Here is a 20,764-nt window from a genome sequence, read left to right as displayed (position 1 = left end):
GTCAGATTCAAAAAACCACCGCCAAGATCTATGTTAAAGGAGCTTACATTTTCTTCTAGGAGTCTTATGGTTTCAGGCCTTATGTTCAAGTCCTTAATCCATTTTGAGTTCATTTTTGTGTATGATTTAAGAAAGTGGTCCAGTTTCATTCTTGTGCATGTGGCTAACCAGTTTTCCCAGCACCATTTATTGAAGACACTGTCCTTGCCCCATTGTATATTCTTGCCTTCTTTGTCATAAATTACACACACACACACACACACACACACACACACACACACACACACACAGGTTTTATGCCAATATCTTATTGTTTTAATTACTATAGCTTTGTAATATAGTCTGAAATCAGGTAACAACTTTTAAGTCACATGCTTAAGTATGCAAATTACTTAATTAAATATATAACAATGTGTGGTATCGGAGGGCTCCCAACATTTCCTTCCGCTTAATGAGAATGATTACTTAAAAAGTGTATCTATTAAATTCACCAGCCTAAGGGCACAGCTGCCAAATAGATTTTTGTAAACTTCTCATGGAAACAGAGACGCTAAAAAATATTTTATCACACGTAGCTTTCTGAAGATAGCCTTGCCACTGAGTCTAATACTTGGTACTTTTCTAGTAAATGCTTTAATGTTTGTGAATATCTCTGTGCTTCTGTGGAAAGCATTATTTTCTCCATAATTCATACAAGCACTAGTGGCAGCAGAAGAAACAAAAAAAAGATTATCTTTTTTTTTTTTTTAATTTTTAATGTTTACTTATTTTTGAGACAGAGACAGACCGTGAGCAGGGGAGGGGCAGAGAGAGAGAGAGACAACAGAATCCAAAGCAGGCTCCAGGCTCTGAGGTGTCAGCGCACAGCCCGACACAGGGCTCGACCTCACGAACTGCGAGATCATGACCTGAGCCGAAGTCAGACGCTTAACCAACTGGGCCAGCCAGGCGCCCCTATTATCTTTTTACTTTAGAGGTGGAAGAATGAGCATTTTATCAGGCAAAAGCCAGTTTTAACACCATGATTTAATTTGCTGACTTTTTAGAACAGGAAAATTAAACATAAACTGGACTTTAGTGATGACTGAAGGTCATCCTCAATTAATCTACTGGTATCTTCAAGAGCTCCAAAGAGCAGAAGTTTACTCAAAACAAACCGAAAATACACTAATAATGCTGACTTTATAACCAATAATAAAGGACAAATAATAAGATGTGAATTACAGGTCATACAGAAGAAGGAAAAAAACCAAAAATGTTATGTAATTCATAAATTCAACATTTACGGAGTAGCAACTGGCTATCAGGCACTTTTTTCAAAGGAAAACAGAAGAGCAGTCCCTAGGTCTAACATCTGACAGGGGCACAGTGTGGGCAGAAAAGGGTTCTAAGAGAGAGAAGGCAGGTGATGGAGAAGGCTTCACAGAATTGTCTGCTTTCATCTAGGAGGAAAAAAATTGTGTTGGGGCAGCGGCGGGGGGCACTTGCCCAAAATAGACTCAGATGGCTGAAGACACAATTTAAAAATAGAATCTCCACAGATAAGCATAACTTTCCATTATCACCTGGCCAGAATAATTTAGTCTAAGAACATATGAAGAAATCATGTTGTATTTGAAAAAAAAAAAAAAAATCTCTAGAACCAGAGGGTTTAGAATCCAGTGAGAAGTTTCAGTGGCAGACACAGAACAGGACAGAAAGAACAATTACAAACACTTGCATGGAACTTGTTTACGCTCCACGCACTGAGAACTTTACATACATGAACTCTCATTACCTCCAACTCTTCTGAGGGATGTGCCTTTTTATCCTCATTTTACAGACAAGGAAGTTGAGGCTCAGAGAAGTTAAGTAACTAGCCAACGTTTAAACAGACAACAGCAGAACTGGAACGGGTGAGACCTTCTGGTACAGAATAGAAAGAAGAGGCCTTGAACCTGCAAGTTAGAGCTGTCTGGACAACAGAAGGGTATTTGTAAGACACCTTACTTCCACATACAGACCATAATTTTTTCCGGAATGCTATTCAAATACCCAAGCGAATGAACAAACTCTGTCACTGCCCAAAACAACTTGCTTTACATAAGAGGAGTGCATTTTTTTTTCATGAGGAATTGTCTCAAAAGAAAAAAAAACAACAACAAAACTTTGGAAAATATTGAGACCAAGCTAAAAAGATCAATTTATGTACAAATGTTTCACTTGGGAACTACTTTAAAATTCCTAAGCACCACCACCACTAGTAACAACAAAAACCTGACTGGTAGAAAGTACTGCATATGAATTACCAAAGTACTGTGAAATGACAAATTTGTTCATCAATGTGCAGGGACGACGAGGTTGAGATCCACAAAAAACTGGCTGGGAAGACAGGAAAGGTTAGTCAGTGGAAACGTAAATATTATTGCTAGTGACTTCTCAATAATTTGAGTAGACTGGAAAATGGAATAAAAACACAGTGCAGGCAACAGTAGGAATGATTACTGGTGACAAGAGTAGTTGCCACTTGCTGAGCACCTAGCATGTTCCAGGAGGTATGCTAAAGATTTTATATTTCTTATTTAGTTTTAGAAAATGTTATGATCTGCAAACACAGGTATGAGGGCGGTGCTAAATGACTGTAAGGAATTGGCCAAAGGTCAGAGAGACAGTAAGCAAGACAGCTGAAGCTGGTTGGTGGCTCCCCGCAAAGCCATGGGTCTTGTAGACAAGATAATATATATGCATCATTGTAAGATTCCTCACTACCATACACAGTTCACCTTCTAATACAACTACATTGCAATATGTAAGTTATTAAAATATTGTGATGTCTGTACAAGTTGTTCAAATAATGTGGGTTTGTAATGGAGGATTTTTTTTTAAGGACCTATCTGAACACCAAAACATTTAAATTGCCATAATTTTTCAACCTAAGTAAGTACTTCCACCTCCATGGAGGTCTAATGGCTACTGTGCAGGCAGATAAATGACTAGGGAGTGTAGGGATGAGGGCAGAAAGTGAGCCCAAATGTGAAAAACCATAGTATTGGGAATCTCAACTCCTATGATAGAGGATGCGAACGAAAATAAGTAAAACTAAAAAAGCAGATGGCATCCTTTACCTAATATTGGCTTATTTATCCCAATTCAATGTCCTGTTTCTTTTTCAAATAAAAACTGAAATTTTCAGATGAACCCATGCATATTTGTTACCATTTCAGGTCAATGAGAAATTTCAAGTGGAAGTAATGAGACAGGCAGAAATTACTCTTAATGTTGCTTACATGGTTGTTTCCTGATTAGGAAGGTAAGTGACAACAGGTAGGCATGTTCATGGCAGAACTACAAGATTCTACATAAGAGCAAAACATCTCCTTTGCTCACTATTATCCTCACAGCTGCCTGGAGTCTGGTTCACAGCTTAGTGTCTATAACTTTTATTAAGTTTCCATAACATAGCTTGATTACAAAATATTTCCAAGAGCTTAGATACTTCACTTCGAAGAAATTTTACCCTTACAGAAAAGTTGCAAAAATAATATGGTTCCCATATACCGTTCACCCAGCTTCCCCTAATGTTGACATCTTAAATGACTATAGTACAACGAAATACAGGAGGTTAAAGTAGGTACAATACTACTCACATACAGACTTCGAATTTCATCATTCATACTGTTTATAAAGATATGCAATTTTTTTTTTCAACGTTTATTTATTTTTGGGACAGAGAGAGACAGAGCATGAACGGGGGAAGGGCAGAGAGAGAGGGAGACACAGAATCGGGAACAGGCTCCAGGCTCTGAGCCATCAGCCCAGAGCCCGACGCGGGGCTCGAACTCACGGACCGTGAGATCGTGACCTGGCTGAAGTCGGACGCTTAACCGACTGCGCCACCCAGGCGCCCCAAGATATGCAATTTTTAACATGAGCTTTTTAATTTTTTATTATTTTTTTATTTTTGAAGGAGAGAGAGAGAGAGAGAGAGAGAGCGAGCACGAGCAGGGGAGGAGCAGAGAGAGAGGGAGACAGAATCCGAAGCAGGATCCAGGCTCTGAGCTGTCACCACAGAGCCTGATGCGGGGCTCAAACTCACTAACTGTGAAATCATGACCTGAGCTGAAGTCAGAGGCTTAACCGACTGAGCCACCCAGGCGCCCCTAACATGAGCTTTTTTAAAATTAACATTATTTCTATCATCCATTAGGATATCACGAGGAATCCTGAATACCTATTGGTAGCACAAGAAAACAAGTAGGTCGTCTTACTTTCCCAAGCAATTCTTCACTCACGGCTCAAGGCCTATGAGAGGAAGAGCAGCATGACCTAATTTGGCTTTCCCAAGCATTCCCCAGCCCCCACCCCCACTCCCACCCCCCTGCCACTAACCCCAGAGTAACAGCTACTAGCCTGAGTATTCATTCAAAGGATAGAAAGCAAACACCAAGTTCAGTGCTATTAAACGGCTAGGAGGGCAGGCCTGGGTCAGGTGTTTTCTATTACAGCATAATAGTATGAAGCATGAAGAGAAGGCTTTGTTTTTCACTTCAAAAGACCCACCCGAATGTACACTACTGTCCTATAAATGAGTAACAAATCGAAAAAAAGTGTTCTGGCTTTAGGGCAGGAAAACTCCCAGTTTGGGACCTCAGCTGTCATACTCAAAAGTAGTTACGCAGCTTCCAGTACTGCAGGCTTATGAAACTTTACCAATGCTTTTGGGGGTACAAGGGTAGGCACGTGTACAGGATCATCTCCTTGAGTCACATTAATAACCTCAGGTGACAATTTATTTAGACGAAACAAAAGACAATCCTCTGTGCAGGCCTTAGTGTTGTGAGTCCACCACCAGAATGTTGTGGAGACGGCAGAGATGCGCTAACGCTCTCCAGACTGTAGCTGATAGGGCCACTGTGGAACATACACTTTAAAAAACAAAGCAACAGCTGCTCAAAATATTATCCAATTAAAATTTTTTAAACATTTATTTATTTTTGAGAGACAGAGCATGAGCGGGGGAGGGGCAGAGAGAGAGAAGGAGACACAGAATCTGAAGCAGGCTCCAGGCTCTGAGCTGTCAGCACAGAGCCTGATGTGGGGCTCAAACCCACAAACTGGGAGATCATGACCTGAGCCGAAGTCGGATGCTCAACCGACTGAGCCACCCAGGCACCCTGTTATTATCCAATTAAATGAATCATCTCTCTGTAAGTAGTCATATACCAACATGTCTTCAAAAGAGATCTCCCAAGCAAAGTTTTAAACCGAAAACATTACTAAATACAATTGAGACCACAGTCAAGCTCTCACTTCTGCCACACTATGGCTCTGGCAACATCATCAAATGGCTACAGTAGTTTTCCTAACTGAAGGTGGATGTACCTAACGGATGATTAGGAATCATTTATAATACACAGGCTAATTATAGCTATAATGGAGGCTGCATGGAAACCATTCACAGATGTGTCAAAGCACCAACTTTGTGTGGGCTGGTATATAAACTCGTTTTTGGTGAAACTGTATTTGGTTCGTTGGGATACTGAGATACTTGACTTCTAGACAAGTTAAGGTGGTGAAGATACAAAGAATTTGTAACAAAGTCTTTAATGAATGACTGTGGTGGTAATTAAAGGTAATAAATAACTCATTTATTATTCTTGAGCAAAATCAAGATGGGCTCAAATGCTGAGTTGCTTAGTAATATTGAGGTTTTACAGTTAAAAAGTATTAATTTGGGGTAAATGTGACTAAGTTTTACTAGAGAGGCATTTCTTCTGATTGGGTGCTCTCGGAGTTTTCTGGCTCTGGATGTCTTGTCAGTTTTGGGTAGGGAAAAGGGGTCCTGTTCTGTTAACAATATCTAGACATATCACTGAGTAACAGTTAAAATAAAACAAATTACAGTAACTCATGCTCATATTGACTGGGAGTCAACAAAAACAGGTATGATTATTTTTAATAATTCTGCCTGCAAACGCACACCTGGCTTACTATATTTAAGGAACAATATTTTTGAAAGATTTTTATCGGTGAAATGAAAGAACGGAGGGACTGCACTGCTAAGCCCCATGTAGCTGGAAACAAATATACTGGCAAGCCTCCTTCCTCAACAGCACCAGAAAAATATACACAGTAAGGAGTCACTGTTTTCACTGACCTTCATGAGCAGTCTCATCTCACCCCTAACTCTCTAGAAGAGAGACCTCACTGCCTTCCCCACAGGCCCTGCTCTGTTCCTTACAGAAGGCTAGCAAATGCCTGCTCCCTAGATGAAGAGCGACAACCTAGTGTTTGATAACTTCACTTCTGTGTAAAGAGCAGGGGAAGACAAGAACTGGCCAAACATCACAATCCCAAGTTTTCATTCTTGGCCCAGCAGAGAACCACATAGACCGGGAACGGCAAACAGTTTCCACCTCCAGGACTCCCAAGTGACGGAGGTGGACAAGGCTTTCCGGCGAGCTGTTATGTGGGTCAAAGGTTCTGTTTAGGGTCAGCTGGACGCAGGGCTCTGATCAACGGGGCACGGCCGCCGAGAGAGACACCGGAGCAGCAGCAACGCCATCCCAGTGCGTACTGAAGCCAGACAGACTAAACAAGCACCAAAAATGCTCACAAATAACCAGAGAGCAAATTTAAAAAACAAAAACAAAGCTCCCTCCTTTTTTCTCATTTTTCTTTTTTTTTTTTTTTTTTTAAATTTTTTTTTTCAACGTTTTATTTTTATTTTTGGGACAGAGAGAGAGACAGAGCATGAACAGGGGAGGGGCAGAGAGAGAGGGAGACACAGAATCGGAAACAGGCTCCAGGCTCCGAGCCATCAGCCCAGAGCCTGCCCAGAGCCTGACGTGGGGCTCGAACTCACGGGCCGCGAGATCGTGACCTGGCTGAAGTCGGACGCTCAACCGACTGCGCCACCCAGGCGCCCCTTTTTCTCATTTTTCAAAGGAGGCTTCATGTGAACCTAGACATGGGTCCTCTGAAGTCAACTACTGGCAAGGTACATAAACTCCCAAGAAACTGGAATCATTATAGGCATTTAAAAAAAAATTTTTTTTAGTGTTTATTTATGAGAGACAGAGACAGATCATGAGCAGGGAGAGAGGGCAGGTAGAGAGAGGGAGACACAGAATCTGAAGCAGGCTCCAGGCTCCAAGCTGTCAGCACAAAGCTCCATGTGGGGCTCGGGCTCACAAAACTGCAAGATCAGGACCTGAACAGAAGCCGGATGCATGACCCTAGGCATTTTTAAAGTACTATGTTTGATAATCTGATGAAACTAAAGCATGGTCAACTCGCCTCTTTTTTCACACTTTGTCTCAGCAAAAAAGGCAACGTGACTCAACATAGCCATCTTCTAAGGGACTGATTCTCTTTATCTCCTTACAGTCACTAACTTGCCCAGGGAGGAGATCAATGTAAAAAAGAAAGAAGACAAAGGAAGAATCCTGCCGTGGTTTTTACTGTTTTTGACCAAGGACCCTAACCCCCTACCCTCTAAGATGTCGCACTGATGAGGCAGGCTTAAATCTGACCTTCAGGAACGGAACTGCGTGGTGTCATCATCACTGTGGCCTCTCGCTGCAGCTACCATGGATGGGCAGCTGGGTGCCCAGGTCACAGGAGGGCTGGGGGAGGAAGTCAGAGCTCCAGAAGCCACGACCTTGCCAGCTACTGTCTCAGGGCCCCTGCTAAAGAGGCCAGTCCTCCACCCTACTTAGCGCTCCTGGACATCTCTTTTTCACTCTCTGCCTTGCCCAAACCACACAAAACAACAACTTACAAAACATTTTGCTTACAAACGGAATCCCACCTGAAAGGAGGAAGTTTTTATTTTCCTAACTCCCATATTACGGGAGCTCTCTCTCTCCCTCTACCTGAGTGGCCCTAGAAACAAGAAAATGTCACCTATTACTTTTATAAATTGAATGAAAGGGCACTAAGATTTTTTTTTTTTTTTTTTTGCACAAAGTGTCTCTTATCTTCCAGGATGCGAATTAAGAATTCAGATGTTCTTGTAGTTTTTGAATTGTTCAAAGATGCCTGCTTCATTCTGCGATTTTGCTAAAATCCTTATCAGCTGCTTACATTCTGACTCAACTGGTGGTCTGGACATACAACAAATACTTTGGTCTTATTTTCAGGTGTTTTCTTCCACACTGATATATTTAATTTAGGGTACAAGCTTACCCTAAGCTTGTAGCAAAAATCTCACACACACACACACACACACACACACACGTGCGCGCGCAAAACAAAGCAAAATCTGTTATCCTTCCCTTCTCAATCTTTAGCATGCCTTTATTAGCAATCTATGTTTTGACCAAACATGTCCATTATGACACTAGAAATGAAAGTGTGTACATGAGGACAATGAGCACTGAGCATCTTCTAAACTGCTATTATTTTTTAAATTTTTTAAATGTTTATTTTTGAGAGAGAGAGAGACAGAGACAGAGACAGAGACAGAGCCCGAGCGGGGTAGGGGCACAGAGAGAGGGAAACACAGAATCTGAAGCAGGCTCCAGGCTCTGAGCTGTCAGCACAGAACCTGACATGGGGCTTGAACTCACGAACTGGGAGATCATGACCTCAGCCAAAGTTGCCCGCTTAATGAATGAGCCACCCAGGCTCCCCTAAAGCATTACTCAGATAGTTAAAAAGTGTAGAATTTTGTCATGGGTTGGAATATGGTGATAGACATTTTAAGTGTTATCAAAATAAGAATCAAGAATAAACAAGTTATTTACTCTTCCACTTGAATAAAACCAGGTTTTTCTAAAGTACTAACTTCTAAAAACACTTGAAGTAGACATCAAAAATCTAAGTGACGACTTTATACATTGTACTATAACTCAAAGAATAATCCCCTGACCTGATTTCTAATACAAAGCTAAGATTTCAGCTTACAAAATCATCAGCATGGTGACACAGTCTTACATAACCAAAATTATTTTATTTTCATTTTACTTCAACAGTTGCATCTGAACTTAAAGCTTGCATTTCTTCTAGTTAGTGCTTTGCAACTTTGTAACACCTTGTGGCTAGAAGCCTGTTTAGACCAGACCACATTCTTAACAATCCTCTAAACTACACTGCTACTTCTGTTAAATATTCAGTTAATACAAAAAATGTGACATTCTTACAGGGAATTTTATCATATCCTTCCAAAATATGCTTATTGTTGACCTAAAGCTCAGTAAGAGTAAACCCATATGCTATAGTGGTGGACATACTTCTAAAAGAAACTCATTATAAATGAAACAGTTAATATATATTATCTAACTCTGCACTGAATTTGAAAAAGAAAGAATGCCAAACTTCAATTAGTAAATCGTTACAGACACCTGCTGTGTAAAAGAACTATTAACAACATAAACATATATATAAACAATCAGAAGACAAAATTCCTTCCTCCAATAAGCGAAGAACTACAAGAAATTAAACACAAACACACAGAAAAATGTGGTCTGGCTTTTCTCATTACCTTTACCTGTGCTCACCCTTGGCCGGTCACAGGGCTAACTCCTGATGCGAACACTGTTGAATCCCTGCCCAAGGACAGGAGAACCACAGATGCTTGGGAGAGTCTAAGAAATATGCCAGCCAGTGTTTTTAATCTCTATACTATCAAGTTAAGGAGTCAATGCAATTTGAATAGGAGATAATCCGTGGAAAGTCGTTATCATGGCTCCTGGTGCATTGTAACTTAGAGAAATGTTGGGTATTATGCTGTTACTACAGTTACTATCATTAACAATGTTAACACAGTAAAAGGGTGCTGGACAGGAAACTGAGACTTGGATTACAGATGAAGACAACCTCTCTCAGCCCCTTTCCTTGTCTTAATGCAGACGACAAGGCCTCCCACCCCAGGTTGTGGGTGATGTGAATCAGATGCTAATGAACGTGTAGTGCTTACTTAGCCCAGTGTCTGGCGCATAGTATCTGCTCAACACACAACAGATATGTTTTTTAAGTATTCAGGTGATACAAGGTCCTAACTGAACAAATTTTATTAAAGTGCTAGGAAGGGAATAAACAGGGGCTATGGTTCCTGAGGAGGGAAGATGAGAAGGTCTTCCTCCAAAGAGGGGTGGAAAGGGAAGTCCTCTCTCTGGTGACATATGGCCTAAGGCCTGGGGAAGGAGAAGGAGCTGGCCAGGAGAAAAGCCTAGGGAAAGACCTAGAATGGAAGCTCAGTGAGGAAAAGGGACTGTCATCTGTCCTCTTTACCATGCTATCCCCAAGCCGAGAAGTTCCTGACATGCAGCAGGCTCACTACTACTGAGTAGTGCTCAGTGACGATGTTAGCAGAGCGTTTGTGGCAGAGGGCACAACAAATGTAAGGGTCCTGGGTTAAGCAACACCCCAGTTGAGCAGCCCATAAAGAACTGAAGGAAGGCCAGCAGTAAGTGGAGACACTGTGACTGCAGTGTGGTTAGTGGGTGGGTGGCAGGAGGTGGGTGACACAGGAGGGGGCCAGAGGACACAGGAACAGTGTCAGCCATAGCTTAAACTCTACATCTTATTCTTCTTTCAAAGAGATGCCACCGATGGGTTTAAGGGACAGTGGTATGACTTGATTGATTTCTTTAAAAGATCACCCTGGCTGCTGTGAAAAGAACACATTTTAGAGAAGCAAGAATGGAATCAGGGGGACCTTCTGAGGAGCCAAAGTGCCAAATGAGACAAAAGCGAGTCCGAGGCCTCAATGAGAGCAGTGGACTTGTTGACGGGCTGGGTTATCAGGATGGGAGGAACGGAGAACTATGGAGTAACTCCCAGCTTTCTACTTTAGCTAGCAGCAGATACTTGTGCCATTTACTGAGAGGGGGTCAACACAGGAAGACCAGCTAGAGACAAGCAGAATGAAAGCCAAAAGTTCTGTTCTGAACTGGTTCACCTGAGAGGATCCTGGCAAGATGGCAGCGTAGGAGGACGCTGGGCTCACCGCACGTCCTGCTGATCACTTAGAATCCACCTACACCTGCCTAAATAACCCAGAAAACCGCCAGAAGACTAGCAGAACGGAGTCTCCGGAGCCAAGCGCAGAGGAGAGGCCCACGGAAGAGGGTAGGAAGGGCAGAGAGGTGGTGCGCGCTCCACGGACTGGCGGGAGGGAGCCGAGGCGGAGGGGCGGCCCGCCAGCCAAGCAGAGCCCCCCGAGTCTGGCTGGCAAAAGCCGAGGGGCCGGACGGAGTGTGTTCCGACAGCAAGTGGGACTTGACATCTGGAAGGTTATAAGCTAACAGCTCTGCTCAGAGAATGGTAGGGCTGGGAGGGAGAGTTGTTGAGCCCCAGACGACAGAGCTCAGCTTGGTGGGGAACAAAGGTGCTCGCCAGCGCCATCTCCCTCGCCCATCCCCCAGCCAAAATCCCAAAGGGAACCGGTTCCTGCCAGGGAACTTGCTTGCACCACGCAAACACCCAAAGCTGTGCTTGTGCGGATCCATCCCTCTGGCGGGTCTGACTCCCTCCCGGTGCTGCAGGGCCCCTCCTGAAGCAGATCTCCAAAGGAAAAGCAAGCTGAGCCTGCACCTCCCGCCCCTGCGCACCTTGCCGATCCACCCCGGCTAATACGCCAGATCCCCAGCACCACAAGCCTGGCAGTGTGCAAGTAGCCCAGACGGGCCACGCCACCCCACAGTGAATCCCGCCCCTAGGAGAGGGGAAGAGAAGGCACACACCAGTCTGACTGTGGCCCCAGCGGTGGGCTGGGGGCAGACATCAGGTCTGACAGCGGCCCCGCCCACCAACTCCAGTTATACACCACAGCACAGGGGAAGTGCCCTGCAGGTGCTCACCACGCCAGGGACTATCCAAAATGACCAAGCGGAAGAATTCCCCTCAGAAGAATCTCCAGGAAATAACAACAGCTAATGAGCTGATCAAAAAGGACTTAAATAATATAACAGAAAGTGAATTTAGAATAATAGTCATAAAATTAATTGCTGGGCTTGAAAACAGTATAAAGGACAGCAGAGAATCTCTTGCTACAGAGATCAAGGGACTAAGGAACAGCCAGGAGGAGCTAAAAAATGCTATCAACGAGTTGCAAAATAAAATGGAGACAACCACGGCTCGGATTGAAGAGGCAGAGGAGAGAACAGGTGAACTAGAAGATAAAATTATGGAAAAAGAAGAAGCTGAGAAAAAGAGAGATAAAAAAATCCAGGAGTATGAGGGGAAAATTAGAGAACTAAGTGATGCACTAAAGAGAAATAATATACACATAATTGGTACTCCAGAGGAGGAAGAGAGAGGGAAAGGTGCTGAAGGTGTACTTGAAGAAATAATAGCTGAGAACTTCCCGGATCTGGGGAAGGAAAAAGGCAGTGAAGTCCAAGAGGCACAGAGAACTCCCTTCAGATGTAATTTGAATCGATCTTCTGCACGACGTATCATAGTGAAACTGGCAAAATACAAGGATAAAGAGAAAATTCTGAAAGCAGCTAGGGATAAACGTGCTCTAACATATAAAGGGAGACCTATAAGACTCGTGACCGATCTCTCTACTGAAACTTGGCAGGCCAGAAAGAAACGGCAGGAGATCTTCAATGTGATGAATAGAAAAAATATGCAGCTGAGAATCCTTTATCCAGCAAGTCTGTCATTTAGAATAGAAGGAGAGATAAAGGTTTTCCCAAACAAACAAAAACTGAAGGAATTTGTCACCACTAAACCAGCCCTGCAAGAGATCCTAAGGGGGATCCTGTGAGACAAAGTACCAGAGACATCGCTACAAGCATGAAACCTACGGACATCACAATGACTCTAAACCCGTATCTTTCTATAATAACACTGAATGTGAATGGACTAAATGCGCCAACCAAAAGACACAGGGTATCAGAATAGATAAAAAAAAAAAACAAGACCCATCTGTTTGCTGTCTACAAGAGACTCATTTTAGACCTGAGGACACCTTCAGATTGAGAGTGAGGGGATGGAGAACTATTTATCATGCCACTGGAAGTCAAAAGAAAGCTGGAGTAGCCATACTTATATCAGACAAACTAGACTTAAATTAAAGGCTGTAACAAGAGATGAAGAAGGGCATTATATAATAATCACAGGGTCTATCCATCAGGAAGAGCTACCAATTATAAATGTCTATGCGCCGAATACAGGAGCCCCCAAATATATGAACTGGTTCGCCTGAGACATCTTGAGTGAGGACGTCAACTAGGAATCTGGTCACAAGAGGCCGTACATGAGAGGAGGTGGTCCATGACAGAGCTGTAAGGACAGCAGTCAAAGCCAAGGGACAAGGTGAAATAATAAGGGATGGGTCTTTGTCAGGTAATAACAACCACATCATCTATCATGTTTCACTTCTGGTTGGGTTGCCAGAAAGTTCCAAACACAACATAAATCTTAAAGGAAAATTTTCTTCTTAGGAATTCTGGACATGATAATCTACCCCTTTTACTTTTCCTCTTCTTTACGGTGTCAGTCTTCTTTCTTGCAAACATAAACAAAATTTATATATTTACAAAACTGTAAAAATTTTATTTTATGTACAACGAGAAAGGGAAAACAGAAGAAATGAGGCAGTGTAGTGACATCCCTGGGGGAGTCAGGAGGACTGGCCCCCACATCTCCTTGCAGAGCGTACAATTACAGACACATCAGCTGAACGTTACGTGGGGGTGTTGTGCTTCTCCGATCGACCCCAAGCTCCTCAAAGGCATTAACCCTCTTATTCATCTTTGCATTGCTGTGAAATGGGCCAACGTCCAACTCAGAGTGCACAGACAATACATGTACCCTCACACCATCTGTCACCCATTTGTAAACGCAAGGGACTGAGGCCTTGCTCCAGTACTCTAAAGCTCAGTTCTCAGTTGTTTTAAACAAAGGACAGTGTGTGATTAAATACCAGTAAGGAATGCACACAAACGTGAGGTAAGTTTGGATAAATCTTCAAGGCCTGGATTGGAAGACTTCAAGGAGGGGAAAAAACAACAAAACTCAACTGGTCTTGGAAGATGCACAGTGTCTGGAGGTGTGGAAGCATATTTCAGAAAGCAGCCAAAAAACAGAAGCAGGAAGGAGTCTATTCTGGCTAGAGGGAAAAGATTTTGAACAACGAAGTACAGGGAGAAGGGAGCTGGAAAAAACCGTGAAGACACAGAGCGGACATCCATGAGTGCCAACAACTTTAGGTTTTAGAGTTTCAGAAAGTTACAAACCGCTGAGAACTTCAAAGAGATGTTGAAGAAGATCACATAAATTCAATGTGTAGAATGGATAAGAGAGAAGAGAAAGTGTCACGACTGCGTCTTTTAAGTTAATAAGAATCTGATAAGAAGGAGGCCACAGGGTCCACAAAGTCAGAGTCCACCCAGACTTGCTGAGTGATGTGCTACAGACAGAGAAAGAGACCATGAAATTATAACCCAGGGTTTGAGACCAATGGGTCAGGAGACGAGCAGTATGCTCAAGAGAAATGAAGGCAGCAGGAGGAAGTGATTGGACAAAAAGGTGGTACCTTTAACTGCAGGCAGAAGAGGCTTCAGATGACAGTGGCCACTCTCTGTTTCCAGACCGCTCCCCCACTGCCCCGCCCCTGCAGCACAACACATACGAGATCTGCTCAAGTCCTTGTGGGGAAGAATTTTCCTTAGTATTCTCACATAAACATAATAGAAAAGTTCTTGCACGTATTTTAATCTCTCTATGGGTACAAAAGCAAATGGGAATGGATTTTCTTTTACAAAATAAAATTTATTTATACAATTGAAAAATTTTAAATTTATTTACAAAATTGTAAAAATTTTATTTACAAAAATAAAAGAAGTGGCCAAAACGGTCTCCTACGAAGCACTGTGAGTTCACATTTGGACATTTAAACAAAATAATATTGTTATGGAAAAAGATACTCTATATTGTCTAGCCATGAGAGAACTGCAAATTAAAACCACAAGGAGATAGCAACATACTATGAGAATAGCTAAAAAACCATGTTTTTAATCTAATGATTTAACAAGAAGTGACACAGGTGCAGAGCAACCGGGACTCTCATTACACACTGCTGCAAAATGGGGCAACCTCCACCTCGGACAGTGTCTTACCAAATTAAACTCGTATTTTCCCTATGACCTCACTCCTAGGGACCTACGCAAGAGAAACAAAAACGTATGTCCCCATACAAGTACCTGCATGCAAATTCATAGCAGCTTTACTCGTAATCACAAACCTGGAAACTGAAATGTGTATCACCCAGTGCACAGGTAAACAAACCCTACTGCAGACCTCCATACAACGGGACACTACTCAGTGACGCAAAGGAAGTAACTTCTGCTACAGGCAAAAATATGAACGTGCCTCAAAAGCATATTCAGTGAAATGAGACAAGGCACAAAAGATACATAGTACGACTGTATTTATAAAATATTCTGGAAAAGGGAAAACTACAAATATTCTGGATTTGGGTTACGGTGGTAGTCACAAGTCATTTGTCAAAATGCATAAAAATGTACATTCACAAAGGGTGAATTTTCCGGTATCAAAATTACTCAATAAACCAAACTTTAAAAGAAAAAAGAAAAAGATAGCATTTTAACATTTGCTCAAAGACAACTGTTAAGGTGTAACTTTATTATCTATGATTACTCTGAAAAATTCTAGACATTTCTTAACTAGCTAGAATACTACAAATGTCCTTAATACTGAAAAGAAATAAACCTCATGCTTTTTCCCTCTTTGGGCCTCAAAACATTCCTATGCAAAGATAGGGCTGTACGGGTGTGAGTGTGCTGTGTGAATGCTGGTTATTGAGGCGCTAATAAAGTGAGTCTTGTTTCCTGGACAGCTGTCGGCTCCACTGCTCTTCCGTCAGAAACAGAAGAGGAGAGCTGTTATGCTCGTGGAATGTGGCCTTCTCAGTGGACAGCTGTTACGTCATGCCCAGAAACACTGCCCAAGAACCCATTCTCAGCACGCACCACGCAGAAAATGGTAAAAACAAAAATGACAACAAAAGACCCAAGAAACGATTATACAAAGTACATAGATATAAACTAAGCTGTGCTATTTAAAAGCAGATCACTCCTAAGAAATATTTCTCAATATTTAATATTCCAGGTTGTCTTTTTTACGAGTCATGTTTTACCTCATCTTATTATCCTTAGCATACAACCTCAGAGTTCAAATATATCTATTTTTTACTTTTCAAAACACATTTTGTATGAGCATGCTTTGGTTACTAATTCCATCCAATTATGAGAGTAATGATTTTACCCTTTGTATTATCAAATGCCCACCTAGAGAGTTTGCCATTTTACAGTTTGGTCTGCTATAAGCCATTTTCAGTTGAACAAGGGCTTTCAAATTCTTTTGACCATTATGCACATTTTCCGTCGCAACCCGAGAGAGAGAGGTGTGTGTGCGTGTGCAAGCAACACTGAGGCTGTACGAAATAAGACTTACGCTTACCACGAGATGTTCTCTAATATTTCCTTTCGCATTAGAGTCCTTAAAATGCTGTCAAATAGCCACACAATCCATATCATGACACACAATTTTCAAAATCATCGCCCCAGAAGATGGGGGGAAAAAAAACTCATTAACATTTTTGCCTGTTTTAAACACAGGCTTTTAAAAATTCACCTAACTATTTGTCTTTAAACACATGAGTGACCTTCCCTGAGGCTGACTCACAACTCACAACATTCTGTTCTCCCTCGGGGTCCCCAGCTGGCTGGGGTGAACAGCAGAGATGGAACGGACCTTCAGAATCCAGGCCTCTGCTGCTCCCAGCCTGCAAATACTCGGGACCTTTATTTCTGTCCATTTACCCACCTTGTTATTCCTTGGCCTCTACACACACGCACGCACACACAGAATGAAACAGAATTCCACCAGGTAGAAAAAGGGTTGCAGTAGAGAAGGAAGTAAAGCCAAGTTTTTTCTTAACATCCATGCATTTCAGTCATGCCTGCTGTGCTGATTTTCCAGTATCACAGAGAGAACAAGTTTAAAAGGCTGAACTGGCATATAAATCACACACAATAAGTATTTTCAACTATCAACAATTTTGAGTTTTTAAACTGCCAGTCAATATTCTATTCTACTATTCCACACTGAAAATGGTGGGCATGTGTGTGAATCAGGCAGAAATTTTATACGAAGATTGGAAAACTTACTTTTAAGGACTCCCACAAGGGAAACTGGACCAATGAGAAAGGAATCTGAAGAGAAAAAAAAAAAAATCAAATAAATTAGGCGGGAAAGATCAGAGTTTGCCTAGCCCTACTATATGAACCTATAATTATTATTTATAAGACTTGGTTCATTTTAACTTTATGTGTATAACAAAACTAACATAAATTTATAGGTGCAGTATATACAGTTTTCAGAAAAAGAGTTAAGCTGTAACTGCCTGTAGAGTTCTACTAACTTTTTGAACCCAAGGGACATAAAATGATGGTCTGAAACCCTTTTGAAACAGAAAGAGAAACACAGTACAGAGATCTGGCTACTGAAATGACAAAACAAATATTTCCTATCACAAGCAATAAGGACTTTAAAGACTTGACATTTTTCTGCAGAACCAGAGCTGTCTACTCCTTAGCGGGCCAAATGTTGGGGTTTAAAATAGAAACAGGGAGGTGAGCCTGGGTGGCTGAGTCAGTTGAGTGTCCGATCAGGTCACGATCTCACAGTTCATGAATTCAAGCCCCACGCTGGGCTCTAGGCTGACAGCTGGGAGCCTGGAGCCTGCTTCAGATTCCCTCTCTCTCTACCCCTCCCCCCCACCACCTCTCTCACTCTGTCAAAATTAAATAAAAACATTTAAAAACTGAAAAAAACAGACAAACAGGGAGAGGGAGCAAGACTGGGGGAGGAGGAGACGGGGGTGGGGTGCAGAGCAGGATGGGAGAGAAAAGGAAGGGAAGGGAAGAAAAGAAGGGGAGAGGAGAAGAGAGGTGAAAAGGGAGAGAAGGAGAGGCCCAGAGGGAGAGGAGAAGAAAGGAAGAGAGGGAGAGGGAAGGGGAGGAGGAGCAGGAGAGTACAAAGGGATAGAGAGGGGAGGCAGGCGGAGGGAAAGAGCAGGCAGGAAACCAGAGAGGAGGCCACAGAGCCACTTACAGGAGGAAGTGGAGAAACAGGGAAGGAGGAACAGGCCAGTGTGGCGGTGGGAAAGCACAGCATGTCAGCAGTGCAGGGGCCCAAGAGCACAACTGAGCCTGAGGGCCGGCCAGTCCCCACGGGAGGCAGGGAGAGGAGTCATCTGCAGTAGCCAAGCGTGACACTGAAGACAGCCAGCGCACTCACAGTGAGTGTTTGCAGTCATGTGGACAGCAATACGTGCTAGAATGACCAAGCACTTCTCATGTATCAGGCACTGTGCTAATAAGCACTTCCTAAGCTTTATTTCACACATCACAACAACCCTGTGAGACGGGTAGATATTATTACTCTCCCCATGTTACAGGTGAAGAGGACGTTCGGGGATGCTGTATAACTTGACTGAAGATACCCTAAGAAGCCAAGACAATCTGACTCCACAGCCCCGTCTGCTACTCTGCCTGAAACACCTCTCAGTGCATTTACTGCACATAAATTCACCCACAGCACAACCTGTTTGCTTTCAATGACATTTTCTAAAATTGGAAAACAGAACCACACCTCCCTATTTCCTAAGACAAAAATACCTCAATTCCAGTGAACACCACCCACTAGTCTTGATGACATCCCATCACTGGTCAAAAAGGCAGTGATGTTTTCTGTACTCACTTGAAAGGAGAGAGTAAAACGTGGACTTTGGACAGTGTCAATATGCATATGGGTGTGTGAGTCCGTGAAGGGTGTGTGTGGTAGAGACCACGATTCTGAAGGCATTAACGGACAGTTACCTTCACACGAATCAAGGGCATTAAATTACTTCTGAAGTATTTCCATTTAATCACAAATTACAAGTCTAGTATCATTTGCCTTTACTCTGCTGGAGTAAACGATGGCCCTGAGTTTGAGAGTGGACACAGAAAAAAAGATCTATCTTCTGCTCAGGCAGGAAATGGCAGTAAGAAAAAAAAAATGACGGCAACAGTCTAGTTTAGGCTGACAGAGTAGAATCTCAGAGAAGTTGGCTGTCTTCAGAGTAGGCAGCACCCCACCCTGGATGTCAAAATTCCACAACAGGGGTGACATTTAGTTTAGTTTTTGTTGTCACCAAAATGTGAAAGCACCTGACAAAACGTCCATTCTGAAACTAAAGTGCTGCATTTTCAATTAACTATCAAGCCCCCCAACCCAAACTGACTACATATTAGTTTTCTAAAAGCTTTTCTAAATTTCAAAAAAATTTATAGTGTGTAATAAAACACGCAAGAGGGCTGTAACAGGTACTAGGATGATAGTGACTTTAATTTTCTTCTTTGTACTCTCCCCTCCCTAATGTAAGTGTTTCACATTTTAATAAGAATGTAAATATTCCACATTAATAAGAAGAAAAAAAGGCCTTACAACTTATTGTAATGGTCCATGGTAGCATTCTTTACTTCTTGATTAAAATAACCTGTAAAACTTCATTGTATGTTACCGGCACTTTTTTGGTACTTAAAAAAATAATAATAGATTTTGAATCCTGTTGATGTACATTTTGCCCATTTTCCTCTATTAAATGTTATTCATTAAATTGTTCCTTCAAATTTAAAGAAGTAATGTAAAAGTCATACAGTTGGAATGGCCAAACTATTCCACTGGGTATTTACCTTAAAAAGTGAGCCGACAGTAAACCCCAATTTACTCTCTAAAACAAGATTAACTGACAGCCTAAGGTGATTAAATGTGCTGTAAACGCTTAAATAATTAAATTTATTTCTGGTTTCTGGTAGTGAAATATCCCTTGTAAGATCAACTCCTGATGTGTAAAAATTTTTCAAATATTCTTCAAGTCAAGATCCTATCGAATGCTTTCGGTCGTTTACGAGAGGAACAAACAACAATGAAAATGTGCTGCATGCATGCGGAAGGAGGGCCGCCAGCAAACAGTGCTCCACAGCTAAAACAAACACTTCTCCAGGCTGCCCGAGAACACGGGCCTATCAAAGAGCTCACTCCCTCCCCGAATCTGGTTTGGAGTTACATAACAGCGATGTTTCTTCAAAACGTGGAATTTTAAACCCCAAACAGATGTAAGCTGTTATTCCGAAACGTTTTATAGATGTAGAAAATGAATAGCTGCACTCAGAGGTCTTATATTCCAAAACACAACATACTCATTTTATTGCTCTGAAAGTTACAAAATGCCTCACTGTTGTGACCTTTTTAATGCCTCCATTTAAGATGTTTTGTTTGAATAAGGTTGTTACGACCCAGGGCACTAATAAGCGAGCGCAGTAAACTCAGCTCCCATCAAAGAGGCAGATGCAGAGAGACAGAAACCTGCTAAAATTCGACATGGACTCCACTCAGTAATAAACACAGTAATAATTCTATACAAGAGAGCATGTGAGGATTCCAGCTGAAGTAGACAAAATCAAATATAGGTGTGGTGAGCAGGGGAAGAAGTGTTGGCCATTACTAATGAAATAGAGAATGTACAAAATTACATTACGAACATGCTTCATCTCTGATTAAGTAGTGGACTAGAATCATCACTGAAGCCAATCAATGCTTTGAGCCTTGTGATCTTAAAACAAGTGTCCCTCATCTTATGGTCCTTAAAAAGTAATGAAGTGATTTATAACAAACCAAGGTGATACAAAGATAATGATATCTAAGGTATTATTTACCACCAAAATTCTATTTTTCCGTGGAAAAGTCGTATCAGCAT

The 20,764-nt window shown here is 42.0% G+C and overlaps 1 protein-coding gene across 2 annotated transcripts in view; it reads right to left on the bottom strand.

The window, feature by feature from the left end:
* SLC25A26 (solute carrier family 25 member 26) overlaps positions 1-20,764 on the bottom strand; it is a 138,540-nt gene that overhangs the window by 15,869 nt on the left and 101,907 nt on the right. Inside the window, exon 6 of one of the 2 annotated variants that reach the window (XM_047840302.1) lies at positions 17,130-17,174. The exons of the other annotated variant lie outside the window; for it this stretch is intronic. Coding sequence (XP_047696258.1) covers positions 17,130-17,174 — 45 coding nt within the window. The remainder of the gene's footprint in view (positions 1-17,129; positions 17,175-20,764) is intronic. 2 annotated transcript variants of the gene reach the window in all.

Source organism: Prionailurus viverrinus, chromosome A2 (assembly GCF_022837055.1).
Source record: "Prionailurus viverrinus isolate Anna chromosome A2, UM_Priviv_1.0, whole genome shotgun sequence".
Taxonomy (NCBI): domain Eukaryota; kingdom Metazoa; phylum Chordata; class Mammalia; order Carnivora; family Felidae; genus Prionailurus; species Prionailurus viverrinus.
Note: the sequence above shows the minus strand (reverse complement) of the source record. Positions and strands in the feature narration are given on the sequence as shown.